This window comes from Hipposideros armiger, unplaced genomic scaffold (assembly GCF_001890085.2).
Source record: "Hipposideros armiger isolate ML-2016 unplaced genomic scaffold, ASM189008v1 scaffold_38, whole genome shotgun sequence".
Lineage (NCBI taxonomy): Eukaryota > Metazoa > Chordata > Mammalia > Chiroptera > Hipposideridae > Hipposideros > Hipposideros armiger.
In genome coordinates this window covers 2,676,132-2,694,464 of record NW_017731388.1, presented here as the reverse complement: position 1 = coordinate 2,694,464, position 18,333 = coordinate 2,676,132, and the positions used below count along the sequence as shown (strand labels likewise).

General features: G+C 51.6%; 2 protein-coding genes across 2 annotated transcripts in view; both read right to left on the bottom strand.

The window, feature by feature from the left end:
- VIL1 (villin 1) overlaps positions 1–6,031 on the bottom strand; it is a 27,226-nt gene extending 21,195 nt beyond the window's left edge. Inside the window, exons 1-4 of the mRNA XM_019638221.1 lie at positions 5,984–6,031; positions 1,526–1,610; positions 1,134–1,208; positions 119–315 (exon numbers count right to left, since the gene is read on the bottom strand). Coding sequence (XP_019493766.1) covers positions 119–315; positions 1,134–1,208; positions 1,526–1,600 — 347 coding nt within the window. The 5' untranslated portion in view covers positions 1,601–1,610; positions 5,984–6,031. The remainder of the gene's footprint in view (positions 1–118; positions 316–1,133; positions 1,209–1,525; positions 1,611–5,983) is intronic.
- Positions 6,032–13,604: 7,573 nt separating this feature from the next.
- Positions 13,605–17,732, bottom strand: CTDSP1 (CTD small phosphatase 1). The gene is made up of 6 exons (XM_019638200.1): positions 17,565–17,732; positions 17,015–17,116; positions 16,843–16,899; positions 16,148–16,240; positions 15,825–16,010; positions 13,605–15,279 (listed from the first exon to the last, which is right to left on the bottom strand). Exons 1-6 carry the CDS (start codon positions 17,730–17,732, stop codon positions 15,151–15,153), a joined length of 735 nt encoding a protein of 244 aa, XP_019493745.1. The 3' UTR covers positions 13,605–15,150.
- Positions 17,733–18,333: the final 601 nt, after the last annotated feature.

Below are 18,333 nucleotides of genomic sequence, written 5' to 3'. Positions count from 1 at the left end.
CTTGTGGGCTCCCCGCAACACCTCAGACTCCCTTCCCAACTCCAGCTCTGCCCCCCAGCCTCAGGAGTCCCTCCCTTCATTCATCCCACTCCCCGGCCTGCAGCGCGCCCCTCCATACACAAGGCCCTGCTTGAAGTAGCCTCGGAAGGCCTCGCTCTCATTGCCCTGGACCTCACGATGCTGGACAGCCTGGCCCTTCAGGAAGTCGTCCATCTGTGTGGTGTAGATGGCAGCCGCCCCTTGCTCGTCCTGGGACGAGGCCTGGCCAATCCAGTAGTGGATGTCATAGGACAGTTTGCTACCTGTCTTGTGGATCTGGAAAGAAGGATGTTCAATGTACCTGAGGCCCTGGACTCCCACAGTCCTCTCCTACCTCTCTGCTTTGCATGGTATCCCATGCACCTGGGGCCTGGACCACAGGTGAGCCCGGAGCTGTGGTCTCAGCTCTGCCACAGACTTTCTGAGACAAGGAGCAAGTGGCTTCCCCTCGGAGCCTTGCTTGTCTCCTTTTGTAAATTACGTGGATGGACTATGGCAGCATTTCCCAAAGTGATGTGCATGGACCATCAGAAGTCCATGAGGCGATTAGGAGGTATACAGACAGATGTATATATGAAATGATTATGTAAATATTGTATAGCTACTTTCTGTTCTGGATACGGGGCACTGTTTTGATTTATGGTAATGATGTACAGTTATATTTTTAAATAAATGTATTTAAATTTAAAAAGTGACTTATATAAGGAAAAATATACAAGTGTATTAATGGTATAGATGGTCCCAGGATGTCATCAAAACCAAGAAGGTGTTATGAAGATGACTGTGGATTTTGGAAATGTAAGCTCAAGGTAGGGTGACATCCCACCAGCTCAGAAGGTCATCCGTGACTGTAAATCCACAGAAGGTCACCTCTGCTGGGAGCTCAGAGGCCTGAGGCAGGGAGAACCTCTTACATCTCTGGCCCAGCAGAGCTGCCACTAAGCTGGGCGCCTGGGCACACCCAATGAGGATTGTCTTGGGGTGAAGCCAGGGCAGCTCTCCCCACTGCCCCAGCCTCAAGTTTCCTCCCTGACACCACAGTGGGCTTGGCTCTCTGCTCAGCCCCACCCCCCCCAACCCCCCACCCCACTCACAGCCAGGACTATGTAGCAGTCACCATCAAAGAAGCTGCCAAAGGTGCTGGGAGGAACAGGAACCATCTGCATGGCCTAGGGAGAGAAAGGAGGTCAGACAGGCAGCCCTGGACCACCCAGGACTCCAGGCTTCCTCCCTTAACCACAGGGGGAGTTGGGAGAGGCAGAGAGTCAGGAGGAACAGGGAATGACCAAGCTGAGAAGCAGAAGGGATGTGAGGAGGGGAGGAGGTAAAGGGGCAGGAGGAAGAGGCTGATGCCTGAAGAGAGGGGACAGGTCACTTAGAGACAGGCTTCGGGGTCCCCCACGCCAACAGGGCAGGGTCGGTGGGCAGTGAGAGTAACCCCAGTCCTCTCTCCCGTCCCCCCTCCCTGTGCTCAGGCAGGCCTCACCTCGATCCTCCATATCTGGAGCCCTGGGCTGGTGATGTTGAGGGATCCTTTGACCTGGGCGCTCAGTTTGGTCATGATGATGCACCTAGGAGGGAAGCAGTGTTGCAGCAAGGACTGAGGAGCTGGGAGCACCCTGGGGTTCACGTGCTGCTCTTCCAGCCCAGCCCTGAGGGCTCGCAACAGTGCCAGGAGGCCAGGGCTCAGGAACCTGGAGGAGAGGGGGGTTGGCCGAAGGCTGAGACTCAGCTCTGACTTTGTCACTCTCTTGCTCAAACATCTACCCTGACTCCCTGTCACCTTCTGAAAAAAGCTCTCACTCCTTGGCCTGTCACGCAAGGCTCTTCTTTGTCTAGCCCCAAACAATTTTTCTTTTTAAGAAATTTTTATCAAGGCGTGGTTGGCTAAAAAAAACCATACAGGGTTATTTTCTTTAAAGGAAAGCAAAGAATAATAAGGGTTGCAAAGTATGTGCACCCCAAAAAATGGAAAAAAAACAGATGTTCAAACAAACACTTGTACATGAAGTTCATGGCAGCATTATTCATAATAGCCCAAAAGGTGGAAACAACCTAGATGTCCATCAACGGATAAATAGATAAACCAAAAGTTGTATATTCTCACAATGGAGTAATAGTTAGCCATTAAATATTAGTACATAAATATTTAGTACATAAAAAGTACTGATACGTGCTACAACATAGGTGAACCTTGAATACGTTATGTTTAGTGAAAGAAACCAGACACAAAAGGCCATGTATGACTCCATTTATATGAAAGATCCAGAATGGACAAATCCATAGAGATAGCATGGTTTTCAGAGGCTGGGTGGGGGGTGGGGGGGATGGGAAATGGGGAGTGACTGCTATTGGGTATGGAGTTTCCATTTGGGATGATGAGAAAAATTCTGGAACTAGATAGAGTAGTGATGGTTGTGCAATGTCGTGAATGTGCTGAATGCCACTGAATTGTACACTTTAAAGTGGTTAAAATGGTAAATCATATTTTATGTGTATCTTACTGCAATAGAAATGTGTATACAGCAGATTCCTATTCTTTCCCAGCTACCCTCAAACACCCCTCAATCACTGTTCTGATAGCTCCCAAGATGTAGACCCTACAAGAACAGGGGGCCAGGTTTGTTTGTTCAGTACTGAATACTCAGCATCTAGCACAGTGCTGGCAACTTGCTGGGCGAGTGAATGCATGGATGGATGGGTGGATGGATGGATGGATGGATGGATGGATGGATGGATGGATGGGTGGATGGATGGATGGATGAATGGATGGATGGATGGATGGATGGATGGATGGATGGATGGATGGATAAATGACAGAGTGAACCCTCCCACTGCGAACCACCTCTAGAAGAAACTTCCCTTCCCCAAGCTTCTTTTATGGTATCTTTTATGGCACTTTTGGTTTTGATCTGTAGCTGTGTTTTCCATTCCAACTGCTCATCAGAATCACTTGGGGAGCTTTTAATTAACACTGATGCTCCAATGTGCAGGCCACCTCCCCAGGGATTCTGATTTAATTAGGCCAGACTGGGGCCCGGGCCCGGATACTTTATTTTCTGCTCTTTGAGAGGCAGGGCATGGGTACTTTAAAAACCCCCACTGGGGCTGGCCGAGTGGCTCAGTTGGTTAAGAGTTGGCTTGGGAGCGTGAGCTCTGAGCAGCAGGGCCGCCGGTTTGGTTCCCACATGAGCCAGTGACGCTGCGCCCTCTAACAGCTCAACCTGCAGCTGGGCTGCCATGAGTGGCCGGCAATGACGTAGGCTGCCGTGGGGCTGCAGTGGGCTGCCATAAGCTACCGTGAGTGGCCAGCAGCCAGAGTGAGCCACTGTGAGCGGCTGTCCAATGGCTGGCAACTGACTGCCTCAGCCGGGTTAGAACGCAGATCACAATACCAACATGGGCTAGTGAAGCGACGTCCTCCACAGCTAGATTGAAGAACAAAAGGACAGCAACTGTCTGTTTCCCTTCCCCGATTCCCCAGTAAAATCTTTTAAAATAAATAAATAAATAAAAAGTAAAACCCCCCAGTGATTCTGATATGAGCCAGGGTGGAGAATCACTTGCTTCCAGTTGTCCTCGTCCCTGGTTTCCTGCCCCTCCCCCACCAGGCTGGAGGCCACCCCATTCCCCACTGAGCCCACTACCCAGCCAGGCACAGAGTCAGTCTCCATGAGTGCTCCTTGAACTGATGCATATACTGATGCATAATGAATGAAAGGTCACGTGGCCTCACAGACAGCCTGAAATCTCTATCTAATCTCTCTCTGCACCTTGACTCTGAGTCACCTCTTAGAGTGCTCGGCCATCTTGACTGGTTGTCTGAGTCACCTCTTGGAACAATGACCTGGACTTTCACTGCTCAGAAACTCCCTCTCTTGATTCCTGCGGGGTGACCCCTTCTTTGCCCTAGCATTCTGGAATTTGGGGGCAAGGTCTCCCTCCAAGCATCTGATTAGCGCCCCCTTCAGCCGACCAGGGCCACCTGCCGATCGCCAGCCCTGAGCTTGTAGGAGCCTCTTATGCCTGAGTCCTGTCTGATGCCCCTGCTGGCCAGTGACCTCTTCCTGAGGTCAACATACAGGGACCCCAGGGCTCCCAGGACTCCTGGTTCAGTAGAACCAATTTGGGTACAAAGAAGGAAAATGTTTTGTTTCAATCACCACCTTTGTTGAATCTTCCTTTCTCTAAGACAGACTCTTTGACTCTCATAAACTATGAACATGGACCCCTGTTTCTTTATCTATTAGGTAGAGGGGTTGACGAGGTGATCTCTAAAGTCCCACCAGGGACATGCTTTGATCCCAGGAGTGAACAGCAGGAGGAATAGAGGGTAGACGCGAGAAGGTGCCCCTCGCCCCTCAGGGCAGATTCAGAGAAGCAGGGACTTGAGAAATTAGGCACTCGCCCTCCGTAGAGAGCAGTCAGGATTGGGGACCTCCAACAGCCTGAACAGGGGGAACTGGGGGAGCCTCCACATGGCCAGGAATGGGCAGTGGGATTCTCAGGAGGGTGGCGCTGAGAGCCCCCCACCCTCATTGTTGCTTCTCACCCTCTCACCCTATCCTTGCTCCTGCTGTTCCCTTTACTGAAAACCCTTCCCCACCTTTCTTCACTTGGTTAACACCTACATGCTCTTCTAGACTCAGTTTAGGTCTCATTTCTCCCAGGAGAACTTCCCAGAGTTCTCAGGCTAGTTCAGGCCCATTGCCAGGGGCCCCAAGGCTTTCTGGACCGATGCTTCTCGCCCACCTGACCACATGGGATGAAGGGATCTGTTTATAAGTCTGAGGTCCCTAAGGCCAAGAATCCAGGCATGTTTGTCTGTGTAGCCTCTAGCTCTTAGCACATAGTAGGTGCTCAACAAATATTCATGAAGCTGAAAAACTGAACTGTATAATGGAAGGGATGGAGCTTTCGGGAGCCCTGGAGGTAGTTGGGGCTCCTCCCCCACCAGGTCCCATCTTTCCTTTCTTCTCTGCTCTCCTGTGGGGTTTGGGCTCCAGAGAGCTCCGGGTGCTGTCACTGCTGTTAGTCTGCAGTCATGCAGTTCTGAGCTGGACAGGGATGTGGCAGTCCCTGAAACAAGGACACCTTCCTGCTTCCACAGGCCCATGACAGCAGAGGGAGTGGACGCGCCCCAGTCCCCCAGCCTGTAGACTCTGTTCCCACCAAACTGAGAAGGCCTGAGCAGGCTTCCTGGGAAAGGGGTAGTCAGTATGTCCCAAGACCCTGCTCTGGACTTGGCTCCCACCTTCCCTACCTCTGCCCTCATTTCAGCTGAATGTTGTCACAGTGCCTGGTGAGGCCGAGAGGTCAGGTCCTGGTAGAGGGGAGATAGAGCAGACATGCAAGCCAAGGTTCCAGGATGGCCAGGGCCAAAGGGTCCTGTGCCATCAGTCCCCTGCCTCTGCCTTTGCCCATTCAATCACTGATGGCTGTTGCTCACACTCTGAGATCCAGCAGGCAAGAGCCCTGAGGTCCCAGGAATGTCAGGGGAACGGTGACACAAAAAAAGAAACAATTTCAGATGAAGAAGAAATGGGTAAGAAATGGGGGCAGAGGAGAGGGGAGTGAGGTCAGAGTGACCAGTTAGTCCCAGTTTGGCCAGGACTGTCTAGGTTTTAAGTCCAGAAGTCTCATGCCTCCAGATTCTCCTTAGTCCAGGGCAATCTGGGATGGCTGACACCTGGAGTGAGGTGGGGGCTAGTGGCAAGTAGGGGCCTGGAAGAGCAGCTGTCTGGGGTGGAATCTGCACAGTTCTTTCCTTGAAGGCCCAGGAAGCCACCCTGGGCTCTCTGCTCTCCCCAGGCTCTCCAGATTGCCACGCCTCTCTCTCACGCCACCCCAAGGTGTTCCAGGAGTTCCAGAGAGAAGCAAGGGACCCTATCCTGTCCTCTTCCACCACCTATGGTCCCCATGTGTCCGCGCAGGGTTACCTTACCTGGCTCGGGGAGGCTGCTGCCACCTGGGAGATCTCAGGGAGTTGTGGCAAGCTGGCTGTAGGAGAACGACCTTTGTCCTCACCAACCCCCCCTCTAGGAACTGCCTTCGCCATATAAGGGAAGATAGGGCTCCAGAGAGAGAGAATGGGTGAGGGGGGTGGGGAAACAGGTGCCCACAAGTCCCTGGGAGCCTGGAGCCCAGCAACAACCTGACAGCAGGAGCTGATGTGCTCCACCCTTGGCTCCATGAGAACTCCCAGGGATGGGGTACATTTCTGCCCAGGGCCCAGGCCCTGACTGCAGGTAGATAGCACTGACCAGGGGAGGTCGGGACCCCTGGATGCTTCCTCCTACCAACCCAGAGGAGGAGGCTCAGTGGTCCTCCCTCCTTCCCTGGGGAGAATGGCTCTAGGCGAGGGAGCCCCAGACCCAGGAATGCAGGGCCAGGGGTTTGTCCTTGGGGCACCTCCAGAACAGATGGGACTCTGGTACCTCTAGAGGTCTCTTCTACTGGGCATGACACTGATTCAGAGGGGCCACAAGTGCTCTTCTCGTCCCCTCCTTTCAGGGGCACTGAACCCAACAGGAACTTTTATGAGCTGCCATAAACGAGTGCCTTTGGACTCTGTCTGCCACTCTCTCCCAGCAGCCAAGCTTTCCAACCCCTGATCCTAGTGGGTCCATCTCATTCAGGATGGGAAAAGAGTGCAATCCTCTCAAATACGGAAGTTGCCTTTGCCCACAAACTCAGCACCGTGGGCAGATGCCTTCCAACTTCCACCCCTGCAGAAATTCTCCTGTCACCTCTGAACTCTGGTCCTCTGGAGGGTGAGATGAATCCGGCTAAGTGAGGGCAGCCCCTCCTACTGACCACACCCTCCTGAGTTCTGGAGACCAAATGGTATATGGGTGACACATGTGCATGTGTGAGTGTGCTCATTCACAGTCTGGTAGGAAGAGTAAACACACTGAGGGTGCTATTTTGTTTTTCTAAAATGACACCCTTTGTGAATAAAAAGAAGTATATGTGTTCACTGAATTATACAAACAGGCAAAAAGGGGAAAAAAATCAGCTATAAATTCCACTACAGAGATAATCTGCAGATAAATCACTCTTAGTGATTTATTTTGGAGGTTTTCTTTCAAGTCATTGTCCAATACATATGCTGTGTGTGTACTATATAAAATCAACTATCGATCAATCTACACATATATACTTTTTATTGTGACATGTCATATGTTATTTAGCAACTCCATTTTTTTGTTAAAGATTTTATTGGAGAATTGGGGAAGGGGAACAGTGTTGGGGAATTGGGGAAGGGGAACAGCCAAGTTGTTGTCCTTCAATCTTGTCCTTCAATCTTAGTTATGGAGGGCGCAACTAGCTCAGCTCCAAGTCCAGTCGCCATCCAGCCACGTGTCGGCAGCTTGTGGCCACTCAGCTCAAGGTGCCATGTTCAATTTTAGTTGCAGGAGTCGAACCAGAAACCTTGTTGTTAGGAGCACGTGCTCTCACCAGCTGAGCTATTCTGCCATCTGTTGGCAGCTCAGGGGCAGCTCAGCTCGGGTGCAGCTCACTGCCCCACGTGGGAATCGAACCAGCGACCCTGTTGCTCAGAGCTCACACTCTTAACCAACTGAGCCACTTGCAGGTCCTTGCAACTTCATTTTAATTGACCATGGCAATCCATTAGATAGACAGCATAGTTTATATAACCAATAGCTCATTTTCAGACTTCCAAATTATATCCAATTATTTGATGCTACAAAGAATACTATGGCAAGTATTATTATTGCTAAATCTTTGCCATTAGATCGCACCCATTATTATTCCTCTAGGACAGCGGTTCTCAACCTGTGGGTCGCGACCCCTTTGGGGGTCAAACGACCCTTTCACAGGGGTTGCCTAAGACCATCAGAAAACAAAAAGATATTTACATTACAATTCATAACAGTAGCAAAATTACAGTTATAGAGTAGCAACGAAAATAATTTTATGGTTGGGGGGTCACCACAACATGAGGAACTGTATTAAGGAGTCATGGCATTAGGAAGGTTGAGAACCGCTGCTCTAGGATAAACTCCTAGAAGTGGGTTTGCTGGGTCGAAGATGTGAATAAGCAAATTGCCTTCCAGAACAGGCACATCAATTGACAGTCCCACGTTCAGGACAGAAGGCTGCCTGCTTCTCCACATTCTTTCCAGTCCTGGGTTCCAGCTTCTAAGAAAATCTCTGTCAGGTTGAATGTCAAAAAGAAAATCATCATGTGTTAATTTCTATTTCTTTGATTACCAGTGGGATAGACCATTTTAAAATACATTCATTGGCTCTGTCTTCTTTTGTGAAACTTTAATTTTTTTGAGTTGTTTAATGTATTAAGGTTGGTAACATACCTGTGACTGATGGGGTACTCTGCTCCAATTTGTTGCTTGCTTTTTATTAGCTTCAGAATTTTGGGGGAGAACTTATGTTTTTTCCAATTTCTTTATTATGATAAATGTCAAACATAGAAAAGTATAAATAGTAGTACAATAGCATAATAATAATAAACACCCATGAACTCAAGAATTAACATTTTCCATATATGAATAATATACAGAGAGTGCCAAAAAAAATGGATACACATTTTAAGAAAGGAAAACTGTATTAAAATTGTAATACTCAATATATACCGATAACAAAAGATGAATACAAGTCACTTTTGACTTCTGCAATTACAAGAGGTGCTCAAAGTGGTTACTATCAGTGTCCAGACACTTCTGATTACGGTGAACTACTGCTTGAGCAACATTGATCAAAGTGTCCACTTGTATATATATTTTTTTGCACCCCAGGTATATATTTGGAAGTAAGTGGCAGATATAATATTCAGCCCAAAATATTTAGTTTATCACACATCTCCTAAGAACAAGGACATTATCCTTCATAACTGTAATATGATTTTCACCTGAGATAGTTACAAATTATTTCTAATATCATCTTCTACCAGTCCATGGTCATATTTCTCCAATTGTCCTCACAAGGACTTCAACAATTGTTTTTATTGATTCATGATCAAATCAAAGCCATGCTTTTCCTTTGATTGTTATGTCTCTTAAGTATTTTTTTTTTTTTAGTTGGGGAACAGTGTGTTTTTCTAGGACCCATCAGCTCCAAGTCAAGTAGTTGTTTCAGTCTAGTTGTGAAAGGTGCAGCTCAGTGGCCCATGTGGGAATCGAACAGGCAACCTTGATGTTATGAGCACTGTGCTCTCACCAACTGAGCTAACCGGCTGCCCCAGTATTTTTTTTTTAATGAGGTTTCCTTTCTTTATTTTATTTTATTTTTAAAAAGATTTTATTGGGGAATTGGGGGATGGGAACAGCACTAGAGAATCGGGGGAAGGGGAACAGACAAGCCGCTGTCCTTCCGTTCTTCAGTCTAGTTGTGGAGGATGTTGCTTCACTGGCCCAAGTTAGCACCATCATTGCACTCTTCCTGGGGGAGGCAGATCAGTCGCCGGCTTCTGGATGGCCACTCACAGCGGCTACTGGCCGCTCACGCTGGCTGCTGCTACTGGCTACACACCGTAGCCCATGGCAACCCACTGCACCAGGGGCTGCAGCCTATGCCGTCGCCGGCAACTCACAGCAGCCCAGCTCCAGGTTGAACTGTTGTTCAGCATCTTAGCTGTAGAGGGCAGTGTCACTGGCCCTCATATGTGGGATCCGAACTGGGGCCCTCTGGGGTCCCAAGCCAGCTCCCAACCATCGCGCCACTCGGCCGGCCCCGCCCCAGTATTTTTTAAATTTAATACAATCCCTCAGCTTTTTTCACAAGACATTGACTTACCTGAATCAAGGACAATTGTCTCACAGAATGTTCACACAGTCTAAGCCTTTCTTTGTGTATTATTTAGTTTGTTCCTCTTCCTCCTGTATTTCCCATGAACCGAAAACGCCTCTAAAGGCTGGATAAGTTCTAGTTAAACAATTTTATTCAAGAACACTTGAAAAAGGCCAGCGCTTCTCAAACTGTAATAAGAATCACCTGGGAATCTTTAAAAAAATGCAGAATCTGATTCAATAGGTCTGGTGTAGGGCTTGGGGAGCTCCATGACTAACAGACTCCCAGGTGTGGCTGATGTGCTAGTCCGGTCCACGGACCACACCGCGAGTAGCATGGGCAAGATGACACTGTATGATTCCCATTGCATCGCTTCAGGAGGTATATGATGTCAAGTCATCCCAGCATGAGTGATACGAAGTTTGCTCCCTTGGTGACTGCCAGATATTCCCACTGTAAAGGTACATTCCCTCCTTGGCAATTGGAAGTCATCTTGGGGCGATAGTTTGTCACCGGTGGTACAAAAAATTTTAATTCTTTATTTACCACTTTCTACTTCTCCTTTTATAATATTCATTTTGTAATTGCTTTTTTAACGTCTGTTTTTCCCACAGTGGTTGTTTAGCTCTCTGCTGTACTCTAGTGCCTGGTATAGAGTAGGCGTTCAATGGCTGTTCGAAGGAAAGAAATGGAATTTGTGATTTCTATTGGGTTGTTGGAAAAGTCATGAATCATTTTTGCAACGAAAAAGAGAAAAAATACATCATGACTTTTCCAACACCCCAATATTTTGGCATTTCGTTTAGAGAGTTGACTGTGTTTTTCATTTTAAACGGATTTTTATTTTTAAAAAATTAATAAATGTACCTGGTAAAATAATTCAAAATATAAATAGATACATAGTAAAAATATGTCCTTCCCATCTCAGATGACTCCCACCCAGTCCCCCAGCCCTGCTGCCCAAGATTAACCACAGTTTCCATTTGTTGTTACCGTTCTGGAGTACACAAAACTATATTTGTATATTTGAATCTATTTTTATATTTCTCCTTAGTGGTAATACACCATCACCATTGTTATGAATCTTGCTTTGTTTCATTTACTGGTCTGTCTGTCTTGGAGACCATTCTATATTTATTTGCTTGGATAGTTCCACCTCATTGTTTTTCATGACTGCATGGTTCTGTGGTATAGATAGAGCAAGATTTATCTAACCAGTCTCTTATTGATGGACACAAGTTATTTCCAGAGTCTTGCTATTACAAACCAGGATATAATTAATACCCAGATACATACAAGGTTATATGTATATACATTTTATCTATAGCACAAATTTCGAAGAGTGGAATTGCTGGATCAAAGGGTGTCTGCACTTAAAAAATAGTTTTGATATTGTCAAATCGCTCTCCAAAGAGTTTGCACTAGCTTACATTACACTCCTGCCAGCAGTGTAATCAGGCCCATGTTCCCTCTGCTGTGAGTCGTGTGAGTGTGTGTGTGTGTATGTGTAACAGACATATAGTTAATATGTGTCCCATACCAGGCTTGATTAGGGACATTTTAACAGCTGACATCTCCAAAGCCTTCCTCCTTCCTATCCACCCTTGTCTCCAGAGCAGACCAGCCACAGCTTCCTGCCAAGTTTATCTCCTGTCTCACATCCATCCCTTCTTCCTTCTTCTCTCTTCACTCTGCCTCTGCCCCAGTTCAAGTCTTCATCCTCCATCCTCCATGGTCTCCCATCCCATACGCCTGATTTAGCTTCCAATGTACAGCTGCCAGGTTTGAGTACACCCCTCTCTTATTCAGTGTCCCTCAAAGGCACCCCATTGCCTGCAAGAAAAAAGGCCACTTCCTAGGGTTTGCCCATAGATATGCATTATCTTACCCCTCCTACCTTCCGTAGCATCATTTCCCACCCTCCCCCTCTGTGTACAATTCCCAAACTGTCATTTCCCACACTCCCTAATGTGACAGGCCCCGGGGCTTTTGTTTCCTTTCTGGTGCATCTCCTCACTCAGGCCACCTTCACTTGAACGCTCCTCAAACTCATCTGAGCCTCACTCCCTCAGGGGGCATTTTCCAACCCTCCCATAGCCACTCCTGGAGGGATGAGGTGTCCCCTGGTGCTTGGGCCTTTCCGTGGTCTCTCTCGCACTGCCTTTGCAGTATTTCAGGTTTTAGATCGTCTGTTCGGGTGTCTTTCTCCACCCTGGGTGTGAGTTCCTTGACAGCAGAGGCATAGCCTCGTCATGGGGTGTCCCCGGTCCTGGCACCGTGCCTGGCACACAGGAAGCACACATACATGTGGTTGTGTTGAACTTTATGTGGGTGAAGGGTGTGTGGGTGGTGGCGGTGAGGAAAGGCTGATTGCGGTCGCATTTAAAGTTGGAAGCCCTGGTGACTCCCTGGCCTGTGTGGGCCTCTGGGATGCAAATCTGGGACCACTGTTTGCATAGAGAGCAGGAAATCCAGCAGGACCCCAGGGAGAAGGATACAGGTAGAGGCAGGCAGGACTGGGGAGTAACCCTGCCTATGGCTGTCAGGCTCCGTCTCAGGGTGGAGCTGATGGAACTGAGAGTGAGGGTGCTGCAGGTTTTCTTCCTAGGTGGGTGCTTCCCAGCGCTTTTCTACCAGGGAAAAGTTGGGCGCGGGGCTGCACAGGGAAAGGGGTGATATATACACTGCAGGTCACCCCCAGAGACTTGGGGTACAGATCAGCATCTGGGACACCAGGAGGCAGGCTAGAGGCTGGATTCACAAGGGGATGGGGGTGTAGGAGGGATAGGAGAGGTGGAGCTCGGGGACAGGGAGCAACTTTTGAAAGGGGCAGGTCTCCCTTCTCCTGTGTAGGGGATGGTGGAATGGTGGGACGGGAAGGAGGGGGTGCCCAGAAGCTGTCCACTCTCGGGGGAGGGGTGAATGATGACAGCGTTCATCTTTGCAGCCCCAGGGGTGGGGGAGGGGCAGGCCGGAGAGGGCCTGCGCTGAGGAGACCCACCGTCCGCGAGGATGGAGTGGCCTCTGGTGGCCACCGTGGGAAGCTGGAGAGGGCGGGTCGGGGCGGGCCAGGAGGGCACTTCCTGCTAGAGCCTGGGGCTGCCCAGTTTTGCAAAGGAAGTGCTGCCAGGGCCAAAGGGGCGGCGGCAGGAAGTGAGCCGGAGGCTCTTGCAAGGGTGCGGCCAGTGAGGCGGGTGGGGGAGGGAGGGAGCATGGAGGGGCATGGGCCCGAGCGCCCGTCCCCACCCAGTTTCCCCAGAGTCTTTGACGCCTCAGCCTGCCAGTTCTTCCCGCCATACCGCTAGGGCGGCCCACGTCAGCCTCGCTCAGTTACGTTTGGAGTTGAACTTGGCTTCCCAGTAACGAGCCCCGCTCCCCACCTCCACCCTCTGGAGCCTCAAGAGCCCCACCCCTCCACTCTGGGGCCGAAACCACACCCCTCCTGTCTCTAAATACCTTCCAGGGGCCTCCCCTAAGGACGCATTTCAGTTTAGCTTTAGAGCTAATCTTATCGAGTTCTCAAAGTGCAGGCATTTAATCAATTCTGCAAAGAGGGCCGATCTCCATTTTGCAGATCAGATAACTGAGGCTGAGAGGTAGGAAAATTAAATAGTACTCGGATCATCCAAAGCGGTGTGCTTAATCTTGCATTTTCACACTTGAAGCCCCAGGGACCTGGGGTAGCCCCTTCTCCACTACCCCACTCCAAAAGGTTTGCTGCAGTGGGGCGTAGCTTCATGTGATACAGAATCACTCCCCACTTCTCTGCCCCACCAATAATCACAGAGGCAGGATGAGGGGTCTGGCTTTCTCTTTAGTTCTCATCACACTGAGGAGCTCTCCATCACAGAGAAGGCACTTAAATGGGAGGGTCACCCAATTCAGATAGCCATGTCCTCCTTCCCACCCCCCAACTCTCTGGGGGGGGAGGGACAATGACATCTCCATTCGACACCCCCCTTGGCACTGGTATGTGGGTCCCCCTAACCATTAGGCCCTGGTAAGAGCCCAAGGCCTTGACCTCCAGACTCAGCATTTGGGGGAGGGGTTCCAAGTAAAGGGCTCAGAGCTGGAAGGCAGGATGTCCTGGGAGTTGCCCCCAGCCAGCAGGGGATGAGGCGGGGCGGTAGAGGGTGGGTTGGCACGGGGGAGGGGGACAGCTTGGCAGGAAGACCCCTAAACCCCACAAGGGTCCCACCTCCTACAGATCCCCTAAAGGCACCAGTGAAGTATGGGGTGGGTGGGGGAGGCACTGGTTAGGTGGTATTGAGACCACCCCCCCCACTCAGCTGGTTGGCCTAGCAAAGGCCGGGCACAGAGAAGGTGCTCAATAAATGTGATTTGAATACGTGAATGAATGAATGAATAAAACAAGATGGGTGTGAGGGACAGAGGATAGGGCCTGGGGCCCCTTGGCCCAGTTGTTTCATTCAGAAAATAGCAGTTTAAAAAATGTAAAAATCCTTTCCCTCCCTCCCGCCAATTTATGGGCCCAAGAAAGGGGTGAGGGAGGGTTGTTTCTACTCTGACCTTTCCCTCTCCCCTTCCCCTAAAAATCTATATACACATATACATATTTATATGGCACCGCAAAGGAGTCCTACCTATGTCCCCACACTCAAAGAGCTGGCGGAGCCAAGCCCCAGGGCCTTGGGCTGGTCAAGGCTGATGTGAGGGGTCAGGGCTTGGGTGATGTGGGGAGCAGCCTTCAACGGCTGATGAGTCTAGAGAAGCTGGACTCCGGGTCTTGAAGAACAGACCCCCTGCTCCCTTCACAAGTGGTAACAGATCTCCCCTCCTGCCCACAATTTCTAGGCAGCGATGGTGGGAGCTGTACCAGTCCCTAGGGAGGAGGTGGGGAGACTGGTTCTTCCCCCACCAGCAGCCGGGAGACTGTTCCAGGCACGAGCTGGTCCTATCTGGCCCTGGGAGAACCAGGTGGGGAAGAGGGCTCTATGGAAGGCACTTGGTGTCTACCGTTCCCAGGCTGGGGGCCCAAGGCATGGAGCAGTGGGTGCCCCGCCCCCAAGCAGAACCGGAAAGGGCCAAGGGGCCCAATTTGGCAGCAGAGAAACATGGTAGCACAGAGAGAGAAAGAGAAAGGGGGAGTGGCACAAAGGTCCCCACAGGTCCCTCGAGAAGAGGGAGGAGGTTCTAAGGCACTGACGCAGGGACCCCAGCCTGCTGCCCCCTTTGCTGCCTGGCCAGGCTGGTGGGGGAGATGCCCTCTTCTCCATGGGGCTGAGGTGGCCGAGGCTGCTGGGTTTTCTTAAGGAGGAGTCCACGAATGAAGGGTGTTTAGGTGTGGTCAGGGGCAGGTCCTGGCCCCAGGGCGCCTCACTAGCTGCCAGGCCGTGGCTGCCTGAGCACTGAGTACACGTCGTCCACGCGGCTGAGCTGCTCGAAGAAGGGCAGGAGGTCGTGGAGCTCTGTGTCACTCATGTTGTCAAACCATGAAGCCACTGGTACCTGGGCAGATAAAGGGGAGGGTGATGAGGGGTGCAGGTGGCCCTGGGCACAGAATGTCCAGGCCAGCCCTGAGCATCCACTGCGTGGTGGGCCACCTCCTGGAAGCCTCTTACCCAGTTTTCAAACATTTTGACAGCAGCCTCCAGTAAATCACACTTACATATATAACAAAGCAAGAGTTTTACAAAATGATAGTTTACTGTGTGCAAAGCACTCTGATAGTTCCTATTCTATTTCATTTTTTTAAAAATCCCAACTAGGACCCACTAAATTATTTCTGTGACCCACTAACTGGTTACAACTGGCAGCTTGAAAAACTGCAACTCCTCTAATGCCCAGCAGGGACCTTGGCCCTCTAACACACAGACAGAATGGACCAAATGATTCATAAAGTATGAGGTGAGTGGGCACAGGTCAATGAGGAGAAGAACAGGAGGGCACCAGGCACGGGACACTGCCCAGCTTGGGAACAGGAGACCAAGGTGGCCCAAACAGACTGACCCCTTTCTTTGGTCTCAGCCCCCTATTCTGTGTGAGGCACTCACAGCATTGTCTGGATGGAAAACGTAGGAGGCAGGCGAGTTGTCCACAATGAGCACCCGACGAAGGTCTCGGCCCAGCCTGCTTAGGTCCTTCACGTAGTTCCCTCGGTGGAAGACACACGACTCACGAAACAGCCGTGCCCGGAAGGCCCCCCACTTGTCCAGCAGGTCAGCTACTGGATCTGCGTACTGCAAACAGGAGGTGAGTCATTTGGGGCCGAGGGTACCCCCGAGGTCATTGCCCAGAGGTCACATGCTGGAGGCGGAGGGGAGGGGAGGGCAGGGCAGGGTTGTCCCAGAAACCCTTCAGAGGATGGGGGACTCACCTTGGCGAGGCTGGCGGTGAACAGCACGCACTCGAAGAGCTCGCCCATTCGCTGAAGGAACTCATCCACGTGGGGCCGCTTCAGCACATAGACCTGGGGGGTGGGCCAGTGAGGGGACTGCTGGCCCACAGGCTTGGGGTGTGGGGACAGCTGAGGGCTGGGAGGGAACTGGCAGAGGAGGCAGAGGGAGCACAGGGGACAGGCTGAGCCCTGTGAGGTACCCATTCGGTCAGTTACCCAACTGCTGCTGGAGAAACCACCACCCTCCCCGAAGAGGATCAAAATGAAGCTCCGACTCCAGGCTTCGGGGAATCACTAATTCCCAGGCTCTTCCCCCACCACGGCCTCAGCCAAATGGAGGAGCCTGGGGGCAGCCCCCTCACCCCAAGGCTGCAGGGCACCGGCGCCCGAGCCAAGTAATGGAGAACAGGCTGGATGGCACACAACCTATCCTGAATTACTTGAACTGGGTCCCGGGCAAGGTGGGGCAAGGGGGTGCCAAGGAGAACCCCACTCCCTGCAGGCCTTGGAGTTAAGTCCCTGAGGGTCTGTGTGACCTCAGGCAAGTCTCACACCCTCAGACATTCCACACCTATCAAAGACCTATATAGAACTCTCAGGATTGGTGGGAGGAGCCTGGGGTTTGAATGGCAAATGCCAAGCCCACTGCTTCCCCCCAGTACCCAGCCTCTCACCTGGTGGACCACCCCATCGATCTCCACTGGGATGATGAAGTCAGCATTGTTCACTGGCTGTGAGGGGGAAAGAGTGGCTGCAGCTGGGGCAAGACCCACAGAGACTGCCCTCCCAGACCAGGGCAAAGCCCCCTCAGAGCCCCAGGGCTAGGGGCTGCTAGGCAGGGCCCACCTTGAAGGAGCTGTGCACCAGGGTCTCGTCCAGGTCGATGACCACGCAGATCTTGTCTGAGTCCTGGGCCTTGGCTTCAGGGAGCAGGTACTGGACTGGGGTCTGCGGTGGGGATGGGCGGGGCTGGTTGGGGGCTCCTCTCTCACAACCAAGTGCTTTCTACTACACAGGTCTTCCCCCTCCTAGTCCTCTACTTGGGGAGCCACAGGGACATGGGAAGAGACCACCCCCTTCCCAACTTGGTCCCTGCCAACTCTGGCGCCTGGGGCAGTCCCTCTGGCTCTCTGGGCCTCACTTCCCCACGTGGGAAACCAAGGCAGGGAACAGCTTCCACCTACGAAGGGGAAATTCAGAATTCCCGTGGCTGAGAGGCCCTCCCCTGCATGGCAGCCTTAGAGCTTTCAGGGGCCAAGTTGAGAGGACCTGAGAGGGCTACACCCTCCTCCATACCTTCCAGGGCTTACAGGCAGGTAATGAAAAGCCCTTTCCCCTAAACCCTCTCCGCACTGAACCCAGGTGCTCCTGCAGCCCCCACCTAGCCGCCACGCACCTTGGGGACAGCTCCATTTTCCTCCACGAGCAGAGGTGCCCCACTGTGGGTGGGCAGGGCCTCCCCATCATCCCGGCAGACGCAGCAGAAAAGTGAGTGGAGAATGCCCCGGCTCCGGGGCTTCTGAGAAGCAGCTGACTTCTGGTCACCTGAAGCAGGGAGATCCATGGTGGGAGCATACATATGTGCCCAGGTACCAGCCCGAAGGATGCGAGGGTCTGGCCATGCCCCCTTCATTAAGGGAGACACATTAGAGTAGCTCCAGGCCACCCCTCTGTTCCCCACAAGTCATTCTAAGATGGGTACAGAGATATCCCTGTTAGGGAGTGGGCTGCCTGGAGAGAGTACTGAGAGTGCTTTCTCTTTTCCTCCCAGCCTCCATCATTGCTAAGGGATCACCCCACTGGGGGAGCTTCCAGACTCCCACCTTACTTGAGTAGACCCTGCTCAGTCGGGCTCAGGAGGGCTGGGGTCTACGGCCCTGGGACCCATTCCTGCCCTCTTTTCATACTCTTCACCTCCACGAGTCCAAAGTCCTCACTGAGGCTAGACTGCGAGGCCAGGGGTGGACCTGGGGCCAGGGGCCAGTGTCCAGCCGCCAGCCGCCGGCCCCGCCTCCGCAGCCCCTGCCCCGCCCAGACCTCCAGCCTAGAGCTGATTGACGTGCCCACTCTCCACCTGGGCCCCCTGCCCCCCGGCTCCCGGGAGGAACCAGACCCCAGGCCAGAGGTGGGCAGATCTGGAGGACTTTTGGCCTCTGAAGTCAACA

What these genes read in the sequence shown, in the direction of transcription:
- CTDSP1 (XM_019638200.1), bottom strand. Translation starts at nt 17,732, where the DNA reads ATGGATCTCCCTGCTTCAGGTGACCAGAAGTCAGCTGCTTCTCAGAAG. An exon ending in TGGTGCACAGCTCCTTCAAG is followed by an intron (nt 16,900 to 17,014) that starts GTGGGCCCTGCC and finishes TCCCCCTCACAG; the next exon opens with CCAGTGAACAATGCTGACTT. An exon ending in TTTTCCATCCAGACAATGCT is followed by an intron (nt 15,280 to 15,824) that starts GTGAGTGCCTCA and finishes TTATCTGCCCAG; the next exon opens with GTACCAGTGGCTTCATGGTT.